The 16,334-nt window shown below is 45.0% G+C and overlaps 1 protein-coding gene across 2 annotated transcripts in view; it reads left to right on the forward strand.

Moving 5' to 3' along the window:
• The window catches only part of ADCY1 (adenylate cyclase 1), a 153,592-nt gene that overhangs the window by 90,147 nt on the left and 47,111 nt on the right, over window positions 1-16,334 (forward strand). For both annotated transcript variants that reach the window (XM_014583186.2, XM_006166037.3), the window contains exons 7-8: window positions 663-804; window positions 2,215-2,370. In XM_014583186.2, coding sequence (XP_014438672.1) covers window positions 663-804; window positions 2,215-2,370 — 298 coding nt within the window. The remainder of the gene's footprint in view (window positions 1-662; window positions 805-2,214; window positions 2,371-16,334) is intronic.

The following is a 16,334-nucleotide window of genomic DNA, read 5'->3' on the forward strand; positions in this document are numbered from 1 at the left end:
TTAGGGCTAAGTGTGGAAATCCTCCTCAAAGCCACTGCAGAGCCATCCATGGAAGGTAGCCCTCGGCCATGGCAGCCAATGGCATTTCTGGCAAGTTCACAGATGGTACTGCCTTCCACGTGGATGGTGGCGAGCTCCTGTCTTGAGCCTTGCTCCCAGGTGCTCGGGGAGCTCCCCCTTTTCTTTCTCACTGACCTTCTATCCACCTGCCCTTCTCCCCTCCTCTCTTCTATCTCCCAGTCCCTGAGCTGCACCTCTCACCTGGCCCTGTGCCCCCACCTAATCCTGCACCCCTAACTTGACCTAGCATCCCCACTTTGTAGGATTTTTCTAGCTGTCCCCCCCCCCATTAGCTGCCAGAGTGTGTCAGTCCACCCTATGGTCCTCTCCATAGCCCCTGCTGTCCTTGCACAATGCCTGGTCCCTTAACTGGCCATCTGTGGCCTTAGGGACACGAGCCGCCCACCCCTGGCTCTTCAGGGCTGCCCACAATAGGTAGCCTATGTTGCTGCTGCCCTGGAAAGAGGGCATTTTAGAGCCTGTGCTGGCCTGTCCCATCCCAGCACATGGATGCCACATGTGCTCCCTGGCACTCAGGGCCTCGCGGTGCAGATCTCAGCGGCCCACAATGCCATTTGCATCTCTGCCTTCTCTTCTTGCAGGAAGGTTCACATCACAAAGACAACCTTAGCGTGCCTGAATGGAGACTATGAGGTGGAGCCGGGTTATGGACATGAGAGGAACAGTTTCTTGAAAACTCACAACATTGAGACCTTTTTCATTGTGCCATCCCATCGGCGGAAGGTAGGCAGTGGAAAGTTCCCTACTTGACTGCCCCTTGAACAGCCAGGCCTGTGCAGAGCTTCACTTCCTCCTCCAAACACTCCTTCTCCTGTGGGCTTGCTGCTTGGTGGGGAGTCACCTCCACACTGTGCCCTGGGCCTTGCCACTTGGAGTTGTGTGGGGGACCGTAAGAGGGAGGACTGAACAGAACACCAGCAATCAGAGACCAGGCCATCTTGGGGCTGGGCTGGCCTTGTCCTCCCTCTCTCCTGGTCTCCCCTGCAAAGCGAGCATGAGAGCCCTGCAGGGAGAGCAGGATGGCAGGTGAGAGATGCAGGGTCAGGTGAGAGGTGGGAGGCAGCTCAGGTAGGAGGTAGGATCAGGTGGGGATGCAGGGTCAGGTGAGGGGTGCAGCTCAGGTGGGGGCTCAGGGTCAGGTGGGGACACAGTATCAGGTGAGCGTCGCAGCTTATGTGAAAGGCAGGGTCAGGTGAGGGTGCCAGGTCAGGTGAGGGGTGCAGGATTAGGTGGGGGTGCAAGGCCAGGTGAGGTGCAGCTCAGGTTAAGGGCAGGCTCAGGTCAGAGGCAGGGGCAGGTGGAGGTGCAGGCTAAGGTGGGGGGCTGGGCTGGGTAAGGGACTGGGTCAGGTGGAAGGGTGGGTCAGGTGTGGATACTTGGTCAGGTGTGGGTGTAATGTTAGGGTGTAGGGTCAGGTGTGGGCCTTGGTAGTTAGGCCAAGAGTGTGGCCAGTGCCTGTGAACCAGCCAGCTGTGGGCCTCATGTTCCTGAAGGAACACTGGGGTCGAGTGTTGGGGGTGCAGGGGTGGAGCCCCAGATCTCTTGGGGAGGACAGGACACCTGGTAAGGATGACCTGCCTTCATCCTTGAGGTGTCTTGGATTCCTATTCGGATACCACCTCGTGTGACTTTGATAAGGCCCCTGGGGGTGATAGTCATCTCACTTCGCAGATGGCAGCCCAGGCCTCGAGGACTATGAGGTCATGGGACCCTTAGCCTCAGCTAGGGCAGACCCAGCCTCTTAGCTGCCCAGCAGTCCCCATCTCCAGCCTCTTTCCTCATCTCTAGAATGGGAAGCGTTGGGAACTGAATGAGATGGCAGAAGTTGGGAAGTGATGTTTGTCCCAAGCCCTCAGGTGGACACACCTCACTGGGCCTAAACTTCCCTTTGCCCTGCTCTGGGATTTGGTTCACACTTTGTATTTCGAGGCCCTCAGTATGGTTTGAGAACAGATTGTTCCAATCGCTGCTCTATTCCTAGTAGATTCTCCAGTGCTTGGTCCAAAGTAGGCAATGAGCAGAGGGGTCCCAGAGCCCTGGGCTGGCTGCTGCCATCAAGGACACGTTCCCAGCCAGAGGGGCAAAATGTGTCTTCACCACAGCATTTCTCTTGCCCATCATGTGTTTGCACAGATATTTCCAGGCCTGATTCTGTCGGATATCAAGCCTGCCAAGAGGATGAAGTTCAAGACTGTGTGCTACCTGCTGGTGCAGCTCATGCACTGCCGGAAGATGTTCAAGGCTGAGATCCCCTTCTCCAATGTCATGACCTGTGAGGATGATGACAAGGTAGGTGAGGCCTGGGATCCAGCCTCTGTCCCACCCTCTCCCTAGCCACCATCCCAACATAGACCCTGCAGTCTGGCTGGGTCAGGATGTGCTGTTTGCATGCTTGTAACCCTGTGGAGGCTGTGCACAGCTTTTCCCTGCAAACTCCCTGTATCACCTGAGTTTTGTGTTTTTTGCTCTTTGGTGTTCTGTATAAATTAACCTGCCCCTATATGCTAAGTCACCTCTCAGGGTATTCATTCAGGTCAGATTTCTGTTTGTTTGAACCTTGACTGACCATCCTCTACATCCTCTAAGGCCGGCCCTCTGGCCCTTTTTCTCTCCTGTGATTGACTTCTGGTCTCTGAGTCACAGGGGTCTTCCCCAGCCTCACTCCCTGATTTTGGTGGATGGGGAGGGACACAGGAGGTGTCTTTGTTAGCTTAGACTGCCCAGCAAATAGCAGCCTGGGGACTTCAACACAGACACTCATCTTCTCATCATTCTGGAGGCTGGAAGTCTGCCATCAAGGTCTAGGAGGGTTGGTTCCTTCTGCAGCCTCTCTTCCTGGCTTGCAGAACCATCAGGGGGCGCTGGTTTCTTGTCCTCTCCTTGTAAAGGCACATGTCCCATCATGACCTCATCTAAACCTAATCACCACTAAGGGCCCCGCCACCTTGTACTGAAACCTGGTGGAACTAGCACCAGACCCAAATTCAGATCCTCACTGCTCAAAAGCCAATACTCAAGAGACAGGTGATGATGGAAAGGAAAGGTAGTTTTGTTCAAGAAGCCAGCAATTTAGGAAGATTGTGGACTACTGTTCTAAGACCATTTGGTCCTGTCCCCTTCCTTTATAAGGAAGAGAGGAGAGCCATATGCTGGAGTGTTTTTTTTGTTTTTTTTTTTTTTTTTTTTTGCCATACCCCTAGGCATTCACTGGTGAGAGAGAGACACACACACAAAGACAGAGAGAGAAAATGAGAAATCACCCCCTACCCCTGGGGGATGACTGTGCCATAATCACTTGTCCTCCATTCTCATCTCTGGATTTTGGGCATGCACACTTTTGTGCCTGGCGTGATTTTCAAGCCACTAGGTCCAGCACTTGAACCACGGTTGACCATGTGAGACTCCAATGCCTTGACCACCAGGTCACCTGCTGGCCCTGCCACGTGCCGTTTTTGCCCAGCACTGTAGCTCATCATCTCATTGGTCCCATGCAGGAGACTCATTGCCATTGGGATCGTTGTTTTCAGCTACAGCTGCATCAGCTGCACTGGGTCATCAGGACAGATGTTTTTATCTTCTTGGAACACGTCTGCTTCTTGGGTTGCAGTCTCAAGATCTGTGCTCTGGTCTCTGTAAAATCTTACCAAAACTATGATTTGTTTCTCAAAAAAAAAAAAAAAAAGAACAAGAATTATTATGCCAAAAAAAAGAAAACAAGCTCAAGGCCAGTCTGTAGGATTTTAGCCTGTGGCCTTGGATTTAATATGGAGTTACTTGGTTCTTCTTGCAGCCCAGCCCCAGTACCATCACACCGGGGAGCTGGGGCTTCTACATTGGGATTTGGGAGACACAGTGATTGGGCCCACCACCGTTGGTGATGGTCTTTCTTCCTCTGACAGTTGTGCTTTTCTGTGCTCTGGTTCTAAGGTTGCTGCTGAGGAGCTCAGTGCTGTCCTCACTCTGGGCGCTTGGACGAGCCTTGGATGGGACCCGTTGTGCTTTCTGACCCTCAGGCAGCTCGCAGAATCTGCTTTGTGTGCTTGTGTTCTGAACTTGCGCTATGGTGCACCTTCACTTAGGTCCATTCCATGCTTCGTGACAGGGACCCCCATAGATCCACCTGTGAAAATACTCAGGAATTAATTCGTGGATTATTTCTTTTTCTTCATTTTCCCTGTTCCTTTTTTCCCGAAAATCCTATTATTTGGGTGATGGGTCTCTCTTTCTACCCTCTTCATTTTCTAGAAGAGTTTTTAACTTCATTATCCAACACTTCTATTGAGATTTTTATTTATAGGGCCACATTTAAAGCAAAATTCCCATGAACTCCCTTTTATTTTCTGAATATTTCTTTTTACGGCATGCTATTCCCACTTTTTTCTTTCATCTCCTTGAGGTTTTTTTTCTTTTTTCTTTTTAAGAATGATTTATTTACTTAATTCCATTTGTTGTTGTTGTTGTTGCTATTTAATTTGACCAGAGGGAGACATGGGGGAAAGCGAGAAAGCAAGCTGCCAGGTCCGGGACTTGAACCTCAGTCTGCCATGTAGGAATCCAATGCCTTAAACCACCATATCACCTGCCAGCCCCCTCATTGAGTTTTTATTTTTTAAAAAATTTTCTTGCCTTAGAGATGCCTGGTTCCTCTGAGCCACTTTTTTCCTCTTTCCCCGGCTTCATCTCTAACTTTGTATTCTGTAGATATCTAATGGCCCTTACTGATTTGTTCTTCATTTAAGTTGGGGTACAGTAGGGGACTGGACAGGAATACAGCAGTAAAACACAGTATTCTGCAAGGCTGGCCCACATGAGGAGGCTTTGGGTTTACATCTAACCTCCTTGAGTACACCAGGCACCCATGTGCCCATGATCTGGGACTGTCTGAGGCTACAGAAATTATAGCTTCAAGACCCTGTTGGGGTTTCTCGGCCTCTCTGTCTCTCCCTCTCTCCCTCTCTCACATTCACAGAGGAAATAAGTAAATATGCCTAACAGGACTGACTAGAAGTGCTGCTCTAGAGGGAGGTTTCCCTCTTTGTCTTTATGCAGGGTGTCAGGATTTTCCACCTTTTTCTTGGGTTCCCTTCAGGTCTTATTTATTTATTCATTTTAAAAATTTGCTACAGGGCATATGTGATTACAGTTAAGAGTCAGAGAGAGAGAGAAAGTGAGAAAGCACTCCCCCCCACCCAGGGCGGGGGCGGGGGGGATGATCACACCACAATCCCTTTTCCTCCATTCTCCTTTCAGGATTTTGCGCATGCACACACATACACTCAGCATGTATTCTAAGCTCCTGGGTCCAGGACTTGAATCATGCAGTTAGCTATGTGGGAGCCAGTCACTTTAACTACCATGTCACTGACTGGCCCCCAGGTCTTATTTTTATTTTTTAATCAGTATTATGATTTTTAATTTATGTAAAATAGTTGTGTATACTTATGGGGTCCAGTATTGTTTTTCTAAACATGTATCCATTGTGTAATGATCAAATCAGGGTGGACCTGGAGGAAATAATACTAAGTGAAGTAAACCAGGCCCTGAAAGACAAACCTGTAAATTCTCACTCATCAGTGGGAGGCAGAAGATTGGGGTGTCTGGGGGAGGGATACAGAAGCTGGAGGTGGAGATGAACTTGGCTGACAGACACCAATGCAGGCAGCTAGGTGGAGTAGGGTTCAGAGCTCTCAATAACAGTCGAGTCTTCTAAACTGCCAGGGGCCTCTGGGTGCAATACTGGACTCCAGTGGGGAGAACACAGTGGGAGGGGTGTCCTCATCATTTACTTCAGCCCCACAGACCTTGTGCCTGAAACCCTAGGCAGAGACCCTGATTTTCCCCCAGGGAAGACTCCACTGGCCGCCCCTTAGGTCAGTGAGGGCTGTGTGGCAGGAGCCTGGAGTGAACCCCGGATGTAACACAGCCTCATAGGCAGCATGTGCCCAGAGCAGCCTTTGCCACCTGCACCTGCGCCACTGGGATTGCCTTGCCCTCTCTGTCACCAGCTCCTTCCAGCCTCCTTTGTGCTGTTAGGGACAATCTCCTGTTTTCAAACCATGTTTCTGCTTTCTCCACTTAGTTTTCTCCACCCTTACAGGTTTCAGGCCTTTTGAAGAGACCTCCCTACTGTGTGTTTAGAGGCTGCTCAAGAAGTGCATGATCCTGCCAGTTCTCACTCATGGTGGTTTGTGTGTGCTTTGGCCTGAGAGCTGGTATTTGCTGGAACTTCTCTAACAGTTCCCTGAGAGTTCTGTTTATGGTGTATTCCATCAAAGATGGCCTTTGCATCCATCCGCCAGGCATCTGGCGGCTGCCGGAGACTGAACACTTGGCTCATGGCTTATGGCTTAGGGAGTTGGGATTTGGGCCCTGACCAGCACCGTGCACCAGTTCCAGGAGGGTCCCCTCCTTTGTAGAGCTGGTCCTGGGTGATACTCCTCCTCTCCCAGGCCCGAGCTCCCCCGGTCCCTGTTTGAGGGGATGGATCCCCTCAGGCTGGGGATTCTGGAAGAGGCCTTTACCTCACTTCCTGCCTCACTCAGGCCCTAGCTGTTCACTTGTGTCCTGAGAATGTTCCCTGAAGAGTGCATCACTTCAGAATTGCTGGAAGTCTCCAAGGTGGAAGTCTTTGCAGTTTCAGCTTTCCTGTCCCACCTAGATTCCTCCCTGGTCTCTGAGAATGTCCTGTATTATGCCAGCTCAGTTGTTATTTTATTATTTATTTAGTTTTTAATTTTTTAATTATATATTTTTATTGCCAAGGGGCATGTATGCTTACGAAAGAGAGACAGAGTGACAGAAACAAAGAGAGGAAGAAGGAGACAGCAGCCCTCCAGTGGAGCCTGGTCATGCTGCAGTCCCTTCTCTTCCATTTCTCCATCCTATCAGATTTAAGGTATGCACACACACATACCCAGTGTGTTTTTCGAGCCACTGGGACCAGGACTTGAACCATGGAGTCAGCCATGTGGGATCTAGTGCCTTAATAACCACGTCACATGCTGGCGCCTGTTTGTGTGTGTGTTTAAATGTTTTATCAGAGTTTGTCATAGCAGCATCTTAGGCTACCTCCTGTGCCATGTTGCCAGAGCAGGTAAGTAAATCTGGTGGCTGTTATCCTCCCAAACCTCTGCGCTGCCCCCACCCCTACCCCCACCCCAACTCCACGTTACCCCACAGGGCCAGGATGAAGATGAGAGAGCTCAGCTGCGCAGTTTAACTACCACCCAAATTGTCATCCAGATAATTAGTGTTTCATTTCACATGTCTAAGTCACACTCGATTTGGGACCAGCAGTTGTCACAATGGTCATATCATTGGACTCCCACATGGCTGACCATGGTTCGAGTCCCAGATCCAGCAGCTTAAAATTCATGCCGAGTGCATGTGTTCCCAAAATCCCAGGAGGAAAGTGAAGAGATTGCAGCATGACCGTCCTTCCTGGGGGTGATTTCTCGCTTTCTGTCTCTCTGTCTCTCCAGTGAGCACACATGCCCTGTAGTAAAAAAAATCTCTTTAAAAAAAAGTCATATTCATTCTGAAAGAACCCACGATGAACAGGAATTCAACATTCTTAGAGACCAGAGTGTGCAATCTTCTGAGGTGAGAGAGAGCAGTGGAAGTGGGGCCTGGGGCTCCTCTGCCCAAGCCCCGCAGTGAGCTGGAAGGTGCACATCACTCTACTTCCATTGCTCAGGGCCTTTTCCTGGGCAGACATGCCGGCCTTCTGGGGATAACTGCTCTTCCTCTCTGTGGGAGAGGACTCAGCTCATGTTTCAGGTGGCACAGCAGCAGACCCACCTCCCCAGGCCCTGTAGGCTTGGAAGGAGCTGCAGAGCCAGCTGCTAGACCTGATTTTCTGGGGCATGTCTAGCCTCATCCCTTTGCCAGAGCGCTGGGAGCAGCAAGGGCCCTCTGCTCGGTCTTCCTGGGTCACCTGCACTACCCCACATGCCACATTCCTGAGCCACCAGCGTTGTCCTAAGAGGATATTGCTCAGCTGCAGCCCTCTCGCCTCCTTGGCCAAGACATCCCCTTCTCACTTTGTGCCCTCCTGCCTCCCCTGAGAACAATAAGAGACGGTGTCTGCAGTGTTATCTGGGGTCCCTCTGTCACCTGGACAGCTGGCGCACACTCACGGGTCTCACGTTCATGCTTAGGGTTCCTGAGCTCTCATCACACTGTCATGATATTCCCAGGGACTCATCCTTTGTCCATCCCAGGACCTTCCCCAATCTGACCCACCTACCTACCTGGCCCTTGTCCTAGCATCCCCTCCATTATCCAAGGTTGGACTCCCTTCTGTCCTGCCAGTAGGAACTCTGTTGCTGTCCATCTTCCCTTGCACTGCTGTCTGCAGCCTGGCCAGCCCTGAAAAACTCTGTCTTCTTGGCGGGCTCCACCTCCAGCCTCTGCACCCCGGTGCCTAGTTCCAATGCCAGCTTCTTTGACCCATAGGCAGCCTCTGGCAATTCCCCTGCCCCCCAGGTCCCAGGTCTCCCTATGGATGGAGGCTAGGGTCAGGCCAGATTTCATGGAGGACCTGCCCCAGACTGGACACTGGCTTGTGTTTAGTGAAACAGGTCTGAGCTGAGAAGAAATACAGTGAGAACACATAGGAGGCACCATGGGTTACATGGGGCAGTAACAGAGGGCAGTCTCTTTGAAGGGATGGGTCCTGGAGAGGCCAGCCCTAGCCTAGGCACCAGCCAGGGTTGGTGTGAGTGACAGGTGCAGATTGCACAGAGCAGCCCTCACCTTCCCACAGCTCCCCAGCCCATTTTCATGGGCCTCTATCTGCCTATCTCTGCTCACCCAGCCCCCAGCCCTGGCCACGCCGAGCCTTGGAGCTGGTCAGGATGGGGGAAGAGTGTGCGTTCCATTAGCTGTGATCTTGATGAGGCTTCATGAGCAAACACGTCCTGAGTTCTGGGACGCAACTTGCATGGGCACTTGGAGGGCTTCAGACTATCATCACACAGAATCCCTGGCCTCGGGCTCTGCTCTCTTGGGGTGAGGAGCCAGGACAGCAGGGATCTGCTATTATGTGGTGATGTCATGCAGGGTCCCTGTCCTAGGGGTGGAGTGTGGCCAGGGCTATAAAAATCATTCAGTGGGTCCAGCAGGTGTTTTGCTAGGAAATGTCTGACACTAACTGCTGGTCTTCTGAACAGGCAACAACAACTGCTGGTCCTCTGAGCAAGCGCAGCTTCAAGCAGGTGACCAGTGACCATGGGGGGCTCAGCTTAGGGTCTGTTCCAGGTATAACCTGAATGGGCAGTGGGAAAGCTATTGGATAGACAAGGTTTTTGCTCTAGGCAGTCTTTGAGCATGGCTTCCTCATTATCCCAGGCATCGTCAAGGTCACTGTCAGCCTCAGGGCAGTTTCCATGTCAAATGTGGCATTTTTTACCTGGAATCCCTCCACTAAGCCAGTGCCTGGAAGGCTCTACTCCGAGTCATCATATAAATGGAATATACAGAACGTGATCATTCTAAGTTGGGTCATTGTACCCTGAGGTCCACCAACTTATGTGTATTGACAGTTCCTTCCTGCTTCTTGGCTATGGTCTTCCGTGGTATGAGTGGACAACCGCTTGTTTAATCACTCACTTGCTGAAGGGCATTTTTATTATCTCCAGCTTTTCACTGTTACAAGGAAAGCTGCAATAAATATTGATGTATGATTTTTGCATGCTCAAAATTTTTAATTTTTCTGGGATTGATGCCCTGTTGTTGGGTAGATGGGTCATGTTTAGTGGGGTTTTTGTTGTTGTTGTTGTGTTTTTGTTTGTTTTTAGGAAGCTGCTAAACTGTTTTTCCAAAGTGGCTGCACTATCTTCATTCCCATCAACTACACATAAGGGACCCAGGTCCTTTGCACCTTTACCAGCATTTGGTGTTGTCATTAAAAAAAGTTGTTAAGCTGTTCTGATAAACATATAGTGAAAGTTCATTGCTATTTCATAATTGCATTTCACCAATGGCCGAGGATATTAAACATTTTTTCATGTGCTAATTTTTCATCCCTACATCTCTTCCTCTTTGGTAAAATATCCCTTCAACTCTTCTATCCGTTTTATAATTTCTTTTTCTGTACTGTTCACTTTTGAGAATTCCTGATCTGTCTGTCTGTCTATCAGTTGGGTCGTCAGAAAAATCGTGATGTATTTTTCTCTGCAAAAATGCATCATGACTTTTCTGATGACCCAATGTTTTATTCTATTTTGAGGTAGTGTTTTTACAAGGCACAAGGTTTAGGTCAAGGTTCTTTTGTTTGTTTGTTTGTTTATGGATGTCCAATTGTTTCAGCACCATTTGTTGAAAAGCTTTCCTTCTTCCATTGGACTGCTCTTGTGCTTTTGTTCAAAATCAGTTGGCTGTATTTGTATGAGGCTATTTCTGGATTTTCTATTCTGTTCCATTAGTTTATCCCTCTGCCAACACCATATTGTCTTGATGAATGTAATTATATAACAAGTCTTAAAAGCATTTTTTTAAGAAAAATGAGCTATTTATCCCTCTACCTTTTCATTTAGTATTTAGATAAGTTTGTCTATCCACAGAAAAGCCTGCTAGGATTTTGATAGGAATTGTGTTAAAACTATGTGTATCTCTGTGGAAAGAATTGACATCTTTGCTATGTTGAGGCTTCTAATCTCTGAAGATGGTATGCTTCTCCATTTATTTAAGTCTTCTTTTATTTGTTTCATCAGTGTTGTGTGGTCTAAGACATGTTTTGCTAGTTTTACACTGAGTATTTGATTCTTCTCAGTGATTTTTAAATGGTGTATGTAATATTGGTCTTCTCATTTTTGTTGCTAATATCAAGGAATAATTATTAACTTTCCTGTGTTTATCTTGTATCCAGTGACCTTGTGGAACTCATTTGTTTTAGAAGATACTTTTTTCTTTTTTCCTTTCTTTTTTATTTTTGTATATTCCTAGTTATTTTCCCATTTAGACCATCTGCTTATAGAAAAAGTGATTTAATTCCTTCTCATTTGTATACCCCCCATTTTCTTGCCTTATTGCAGTGGCTGTGTTTTCTAACACTATGTCGAATGATAGTGTTGAGAGAAGATATTCCTTCTTTTCTTTAGCTCATAGAGGAGAAGGCATTTAGTCGTTCACCATTAAGTATGAAGTTAACTGTAAGTATTTTTATAGGTGTTCTTTATCAAGTTGGGCAGGTTACCCTCAACTTTTAGTTTTCTTTTCTAATTTTTTTTATTATGATCATAATCTTGTTCATATTACATTGACTCACATATAACTTTACAGTGTATTACATTTCTTTTTCCAGAAGGAATACCATTCATATCAGTCAATACAAAGATATTAAAATCCCCATCATCATCTTCTGATAGCTTTTCCTTTTTCCAGATTATTATTATTATTCCAATTATTTTTTTAAACATTCAATCACTATTTATCATTTTGCTTGTAAAAGACTTTATCCAACATGAAATACTTCTCAGACCTGTCTAGTTGAGAATAATATACACGTGATCATGAACAGGTAATAAACCATATCTGAATCCCACTAATGTCATGCCTCTCTATTTGTTCTCTTGCTATCCTTCTCCATACTCTTCTCTTCTCCTGCCCTGTTCCACGCTGTCTTATCATCGCTAACTCTTCTCACTGTTTTTATGCTCTCCAATATTTCGATCTCTACCATAAAGTGCAGGTAATCGGTATATATTAAGTGGATACATACAATATCTTTCTTTCGTATCCTGGCTTACTTCACTCAGCAATAGATCCTCCATATCTGACCATCTTCTATCAAATGCCAGGATCTAGTTTTTTTTTTTTTTTTTTTAATGGCTGAGTACTATTCCATAGAGTATATGTGTCACACTTTTTCAATCCATTCATCAGTTTGTGAGCATTTGGGTTGGTTCCATGTCTTAGCAATCGTAAATAAAGCTGCAATAAACATTGATGTGCAAGTGCTTTTCCAACTGAGCCTTCTCCTGTCCTTTGGGTAGATAACCAGAAATGGGATTGCTGGATCAAATGGTAGTTCAATTTGTAGATCTTTGAGGAACCTCTATTTCGTTCTCCACAGTGGCTGAACCAGTTTACGTTCCCACCAACAGTGTAATAGAAGTCCCCTTTCACCACATCCCTGCCAACACTTATCACTTTTCATATTTTTAATCTTTGCTATTCTGACAGGAGTTAGGTGGAATCTCATTGTGGTTTTAATCTGCATCTCCCTTATGATGAAGAATGTTGAGCATTTCCTCATATGCTTTTTGGCTGTTCATATGTCTTTCTTAGAGAGATTTTTGTTTAGTTCATTTTTCCATCTTTTAATTGGGTTAATCTTTTTTATTTGCATAAGGTACTTGAGTTCCCTGTGTATTCTGGTTAACAATCTTTTGTCTGAGGCATATTTTACAAAAATATTCTCCCATTCTGAGGGTTTTCGATTCACACTTGTTACTGTGTCCTTTGCTGTGCAGAAATCTCTTAGTCTGATATAATACCACTTGCTAATTTTAGGGATTATTGCCTGTGCTTTGGGAGTCTTATTTAAGACATCTTTGCCTATTCCAATGTCTTCCAGAGTTCCCCAGCATTATTCCACCAGTAATTTTATAGTTTGAAGTCTTAGGATCAGATCTTTGATCAAATTTGAGTTGACTGTGGTTAATGGTGAAAGATGGGGGTTCAGTTTCATCTTTCTGCAGGTGGATACCCAGTTTTTCCAGCACCATTTACTAAAGAGGTTTTCCTTTTCCCAATGGATTGACTGGTTTCCTTTGTCAAAAATCAATCGGCTATGGGACCAGCAGTTAGTGTAATGGCCATGTCGCTGGACTCCCACTTAGTTGACCGCGGTTCAAGTCCTGGATCCGGTGGCTTAAACTCATGCTGGGTGCGTGTGCGTGCGTGCCCAAGATCCCGAGAGGGTAATGGAGGAGAAGGGATTGTGGTGTGGCCATCCCCCCTGGGGGGTGATTTCTCACTTTCTGTCTCTCTGTCTCTCTCTGTCTGTGTGGCGAGTGCACGCATCCTGTAGCAAAAACCTCTAAAAAAAAAATCAGTCTGCTGTAAACTTTGAGGGTTATTTCTGGGGTCTCTATTCTATTCCATTGGTCCACATGTCTGTTTTTATGCCAATACCATGCTGTTTTGATGATCACAGCTTTATAGAATATCTTGGGATCAGGGAGTAATATGCCTCCCGCTCCACTCTCCTTGTGTAGGATTTCTTTGTCAATACGAGATCTTTTATGATTCCAGACAAATTCTATGATTGTCTTTTCTAGATCTGTGAAGAATACTTCTGGTATTTCAATTGGAATTGCATTAAATATGTAGATTAATTTGGGTAGAATTGCTATTTTGACCATGTTTATTCTTCCACTTTTTATGTCACTTTCAATATCTTTTTAAAGATTTTCATAATTTTCTTGGGAACCAGCAGTTAGCGTAATGGCTATGTTGCTGGACTCCCACGTAGTCGACCGCGGTTCGTGTCCCGGACCCGGTGGCTTAAAACTCACGCCGGGCGCGTGTGTGTGCGTGCCCAAGATCCCGAGAGGAGAATGGAGGAGAAGGGATTGTGGCGTGACCATCCCCCCTGGAGGGTGATTTCTCACTTTCTGAATGCTATAGATTTTTGGATGTTAATTTTATTTCCTGCCACTTTACTGTATTCACTTATTACTTCAAGAAGTTTTTTCATGGAGACCTTTAGGTCTTCGAAGTATGCCATCATGTCATCTGTGAATAAAGATATTTTCAACTCTTCTTTGCCTATTTGAATGCCTTTTATGTTGTTCTTGTTTCTGATTGCATTAACTAAGACTTCTAGCACTATATTAAAAAGCAGTGGAGAAAGTGGGCAACCTTGCCTAGTACCAGTTTTTAGTGGAAAAGCTTTCAGCTTTTTCCCATTCAGTATAATGTTAGCTGTAGGTTTTTCATAGATGGCCTTTATTGTGTTGAAGAAATGACCCTTCTATACCAATCTACTAAAGGTCTTAGTCATGAAAGGATGTTGTATTTTATCAAGTGCTTTCTCTGCATCAATTAAAATGCTCATATGTTTTTTATCTTTCTTTCTGTTAATATAGTGTATTACATTTATGGTCTTGTGTATGTTGAACCACCCTTGCATCCCTGGGATAAAGCCTACTTGGTTGTGATGAATAATCTTTGTTGTATGTTGTTGGATATGATTTCTGAGTATCTTGTTGAGAATTTTTGCATCTATATTCATCAGCCATACTGGTCTATAGTTTTCCTTTTTTGTCATATCCTTATCTGTTTTGGGAATGAGGATGATGGAGGCTTCATAAAATGAATTTGGAAGGTTTCCTTCCTTTTGAATCTTTAGAAATAATTTGAGTAGGATAGGAATGAACTTTTCCTTAAAGGTTTTGTAGAATTCAGAAGTGAAGCCATCTGGACCTGGCCTTTTCTTTGCCGGGAGGTTATTTATTACTGATTTAATCTCCTGTCTTGTTATAAGTCTGTTCAGTTTCTCTATGTTCTCCTGACTCAATCTTGGTAGATTATATGCATCCAGGAATTTGTCCATCTCTTCCAAGTTATCTTGTTTGTTGGTATATAGTCGCTCATAGTATCCTCTAAAGATATTTTGCATTTCTATTATGTCTGTTGTAGTGTTGCCTGTTTCATCATGTATTTGATTTATCTGGTTTCTTTCTTTCTTCTTCTTTATTAGTCTAGCCAATGGTGTGTTGACCTTGTTAATCTTTTCAAAGAACCTGTTTTTGCTTTCATTTATTTTCTGTATGGTTTGTTTATTTTCTATTTCATTTATTTCTGCTTGGACCTTTATTATTTCTTTTCGCCTGGCAGTTTTAGGAGTTTTTTTGTTGTTGTTTTTCCAATTCACTAAAGCATGATGTTAGGTTATCTACTTGCCACCTTTCCATCTTTTTCTTATGTGCACTAATTGCTGTGAACTTCACTTATATGACTGCTTTTGCCATGTCCCATAGATTATGGAAACTTGTATGCTCATTATCATTTGTTTCCATAGTTTATTTGATTTCAGACTTAATTTCTTCAGTAGTGAAGAAGTCATTCAGAAGTCGGTTGTTAAGTTTCCATGTGTTTGTGTATTTTCGAGGATGTTTCTTGAAATTAATCTTGAGTTTAACTCCATCGTGGTCAGAGAAGATGCTGGATATTGTTTCCATGCCTTTGAATCTGTAAAGGCTTGATTTGTGTCCTAACATATGGTCAGTCTTTGAAAAGTTTCCATGCTGGTGTGAGAAAAATATATATTTTGTGGACTTAGGGTGGAAAGTTCTATAGATATCTATCAAGGTCATTTGATTTATAGTATCATTTAGGTCCTGTACCTCTCTATTTATATTTTGCCTAGAAGATCTGTCTAAAGGAGATAATGGGGTGTTGAGATCCCCAGCAATTATACTGTTTCTATTTCTCCTTTTTGCTCCAGCAATCTTTCTTTCACATACTTAGGTGCTCCTGAGTTGGGTGCATAGATATTTATAAACTTTACGTCTTCTTGCTGGATTACCCCATTTACTATTATTTAGTGCCCTTCTTTGTCTCTTCTTACAGCATTTGACTTGAAGCCTGTTTTGTCTGAAATCAATATCGCAACTCCAGCCCTTTTTTGATGTCCATTTGCATGAAATATCTTTTTCCAGCCCTTCACTTTTAGTCTATGTATGTCTTTATCCATAAGGTGAGTTTCTTGTAGGCAACAGATAGCAGGTTTCTATTTTTTAATCTATTCTTCCAGTCTGTGTCTCTTAATTGGAGAATTTAATCTGTTAACATTCAATGTTATTATTGATATTTCTGGATCTGTTCCTATTACTAAGTGTCCGTCTGATTTTTTAGTTTTCCTAGTATAGCACTCCCTTTAGAACCTCTTTAAGAGCTGGTCTAGAGTTGGTAAATTCCTTCAGATTTTGTTTATCTGAGAATGTTTTCATCTTTTTTTTTTTCCTATACAAAAGATAATCTTGCTAGGTATGGTATTCTTGGTTGAAATTGTTTTTCATTCAACACTTTGACTATATTTTTCCATTCTTTTCTTGCCTGCATTGTTTCTGCCGAGAGATCCGATGTTAGCCTGATGGGGTGACCTTTGTAAGTAACTTGATGTTTCCCTCTTGCCAACTTTAGTATCTTGTCTTTGTCTGTTGTTTTTGCCAATCTGGCTATGATGTGCCTTGGAGAGATCTTCTTCGGTTGATTCTACTTGGGATCCTATGTATTTCTTG

The sequence above is a fragment of the Tupaia chinensis genome, unplaced genomic scaffold (assembly GCF_000334495.1).
Source record: "Tupaia chinensis unplaced genomic scaffold, TupChi_1.0 Scaffold144150_1, whole genome shotgun sequence".
In the NCBI taxonomy this organism is placed as follows: Eukaryota; Metazoa; Chordata; class Mammalia; order Scandentia; family Tupaiidae; genus Tupaia; species Tupaia belangeri.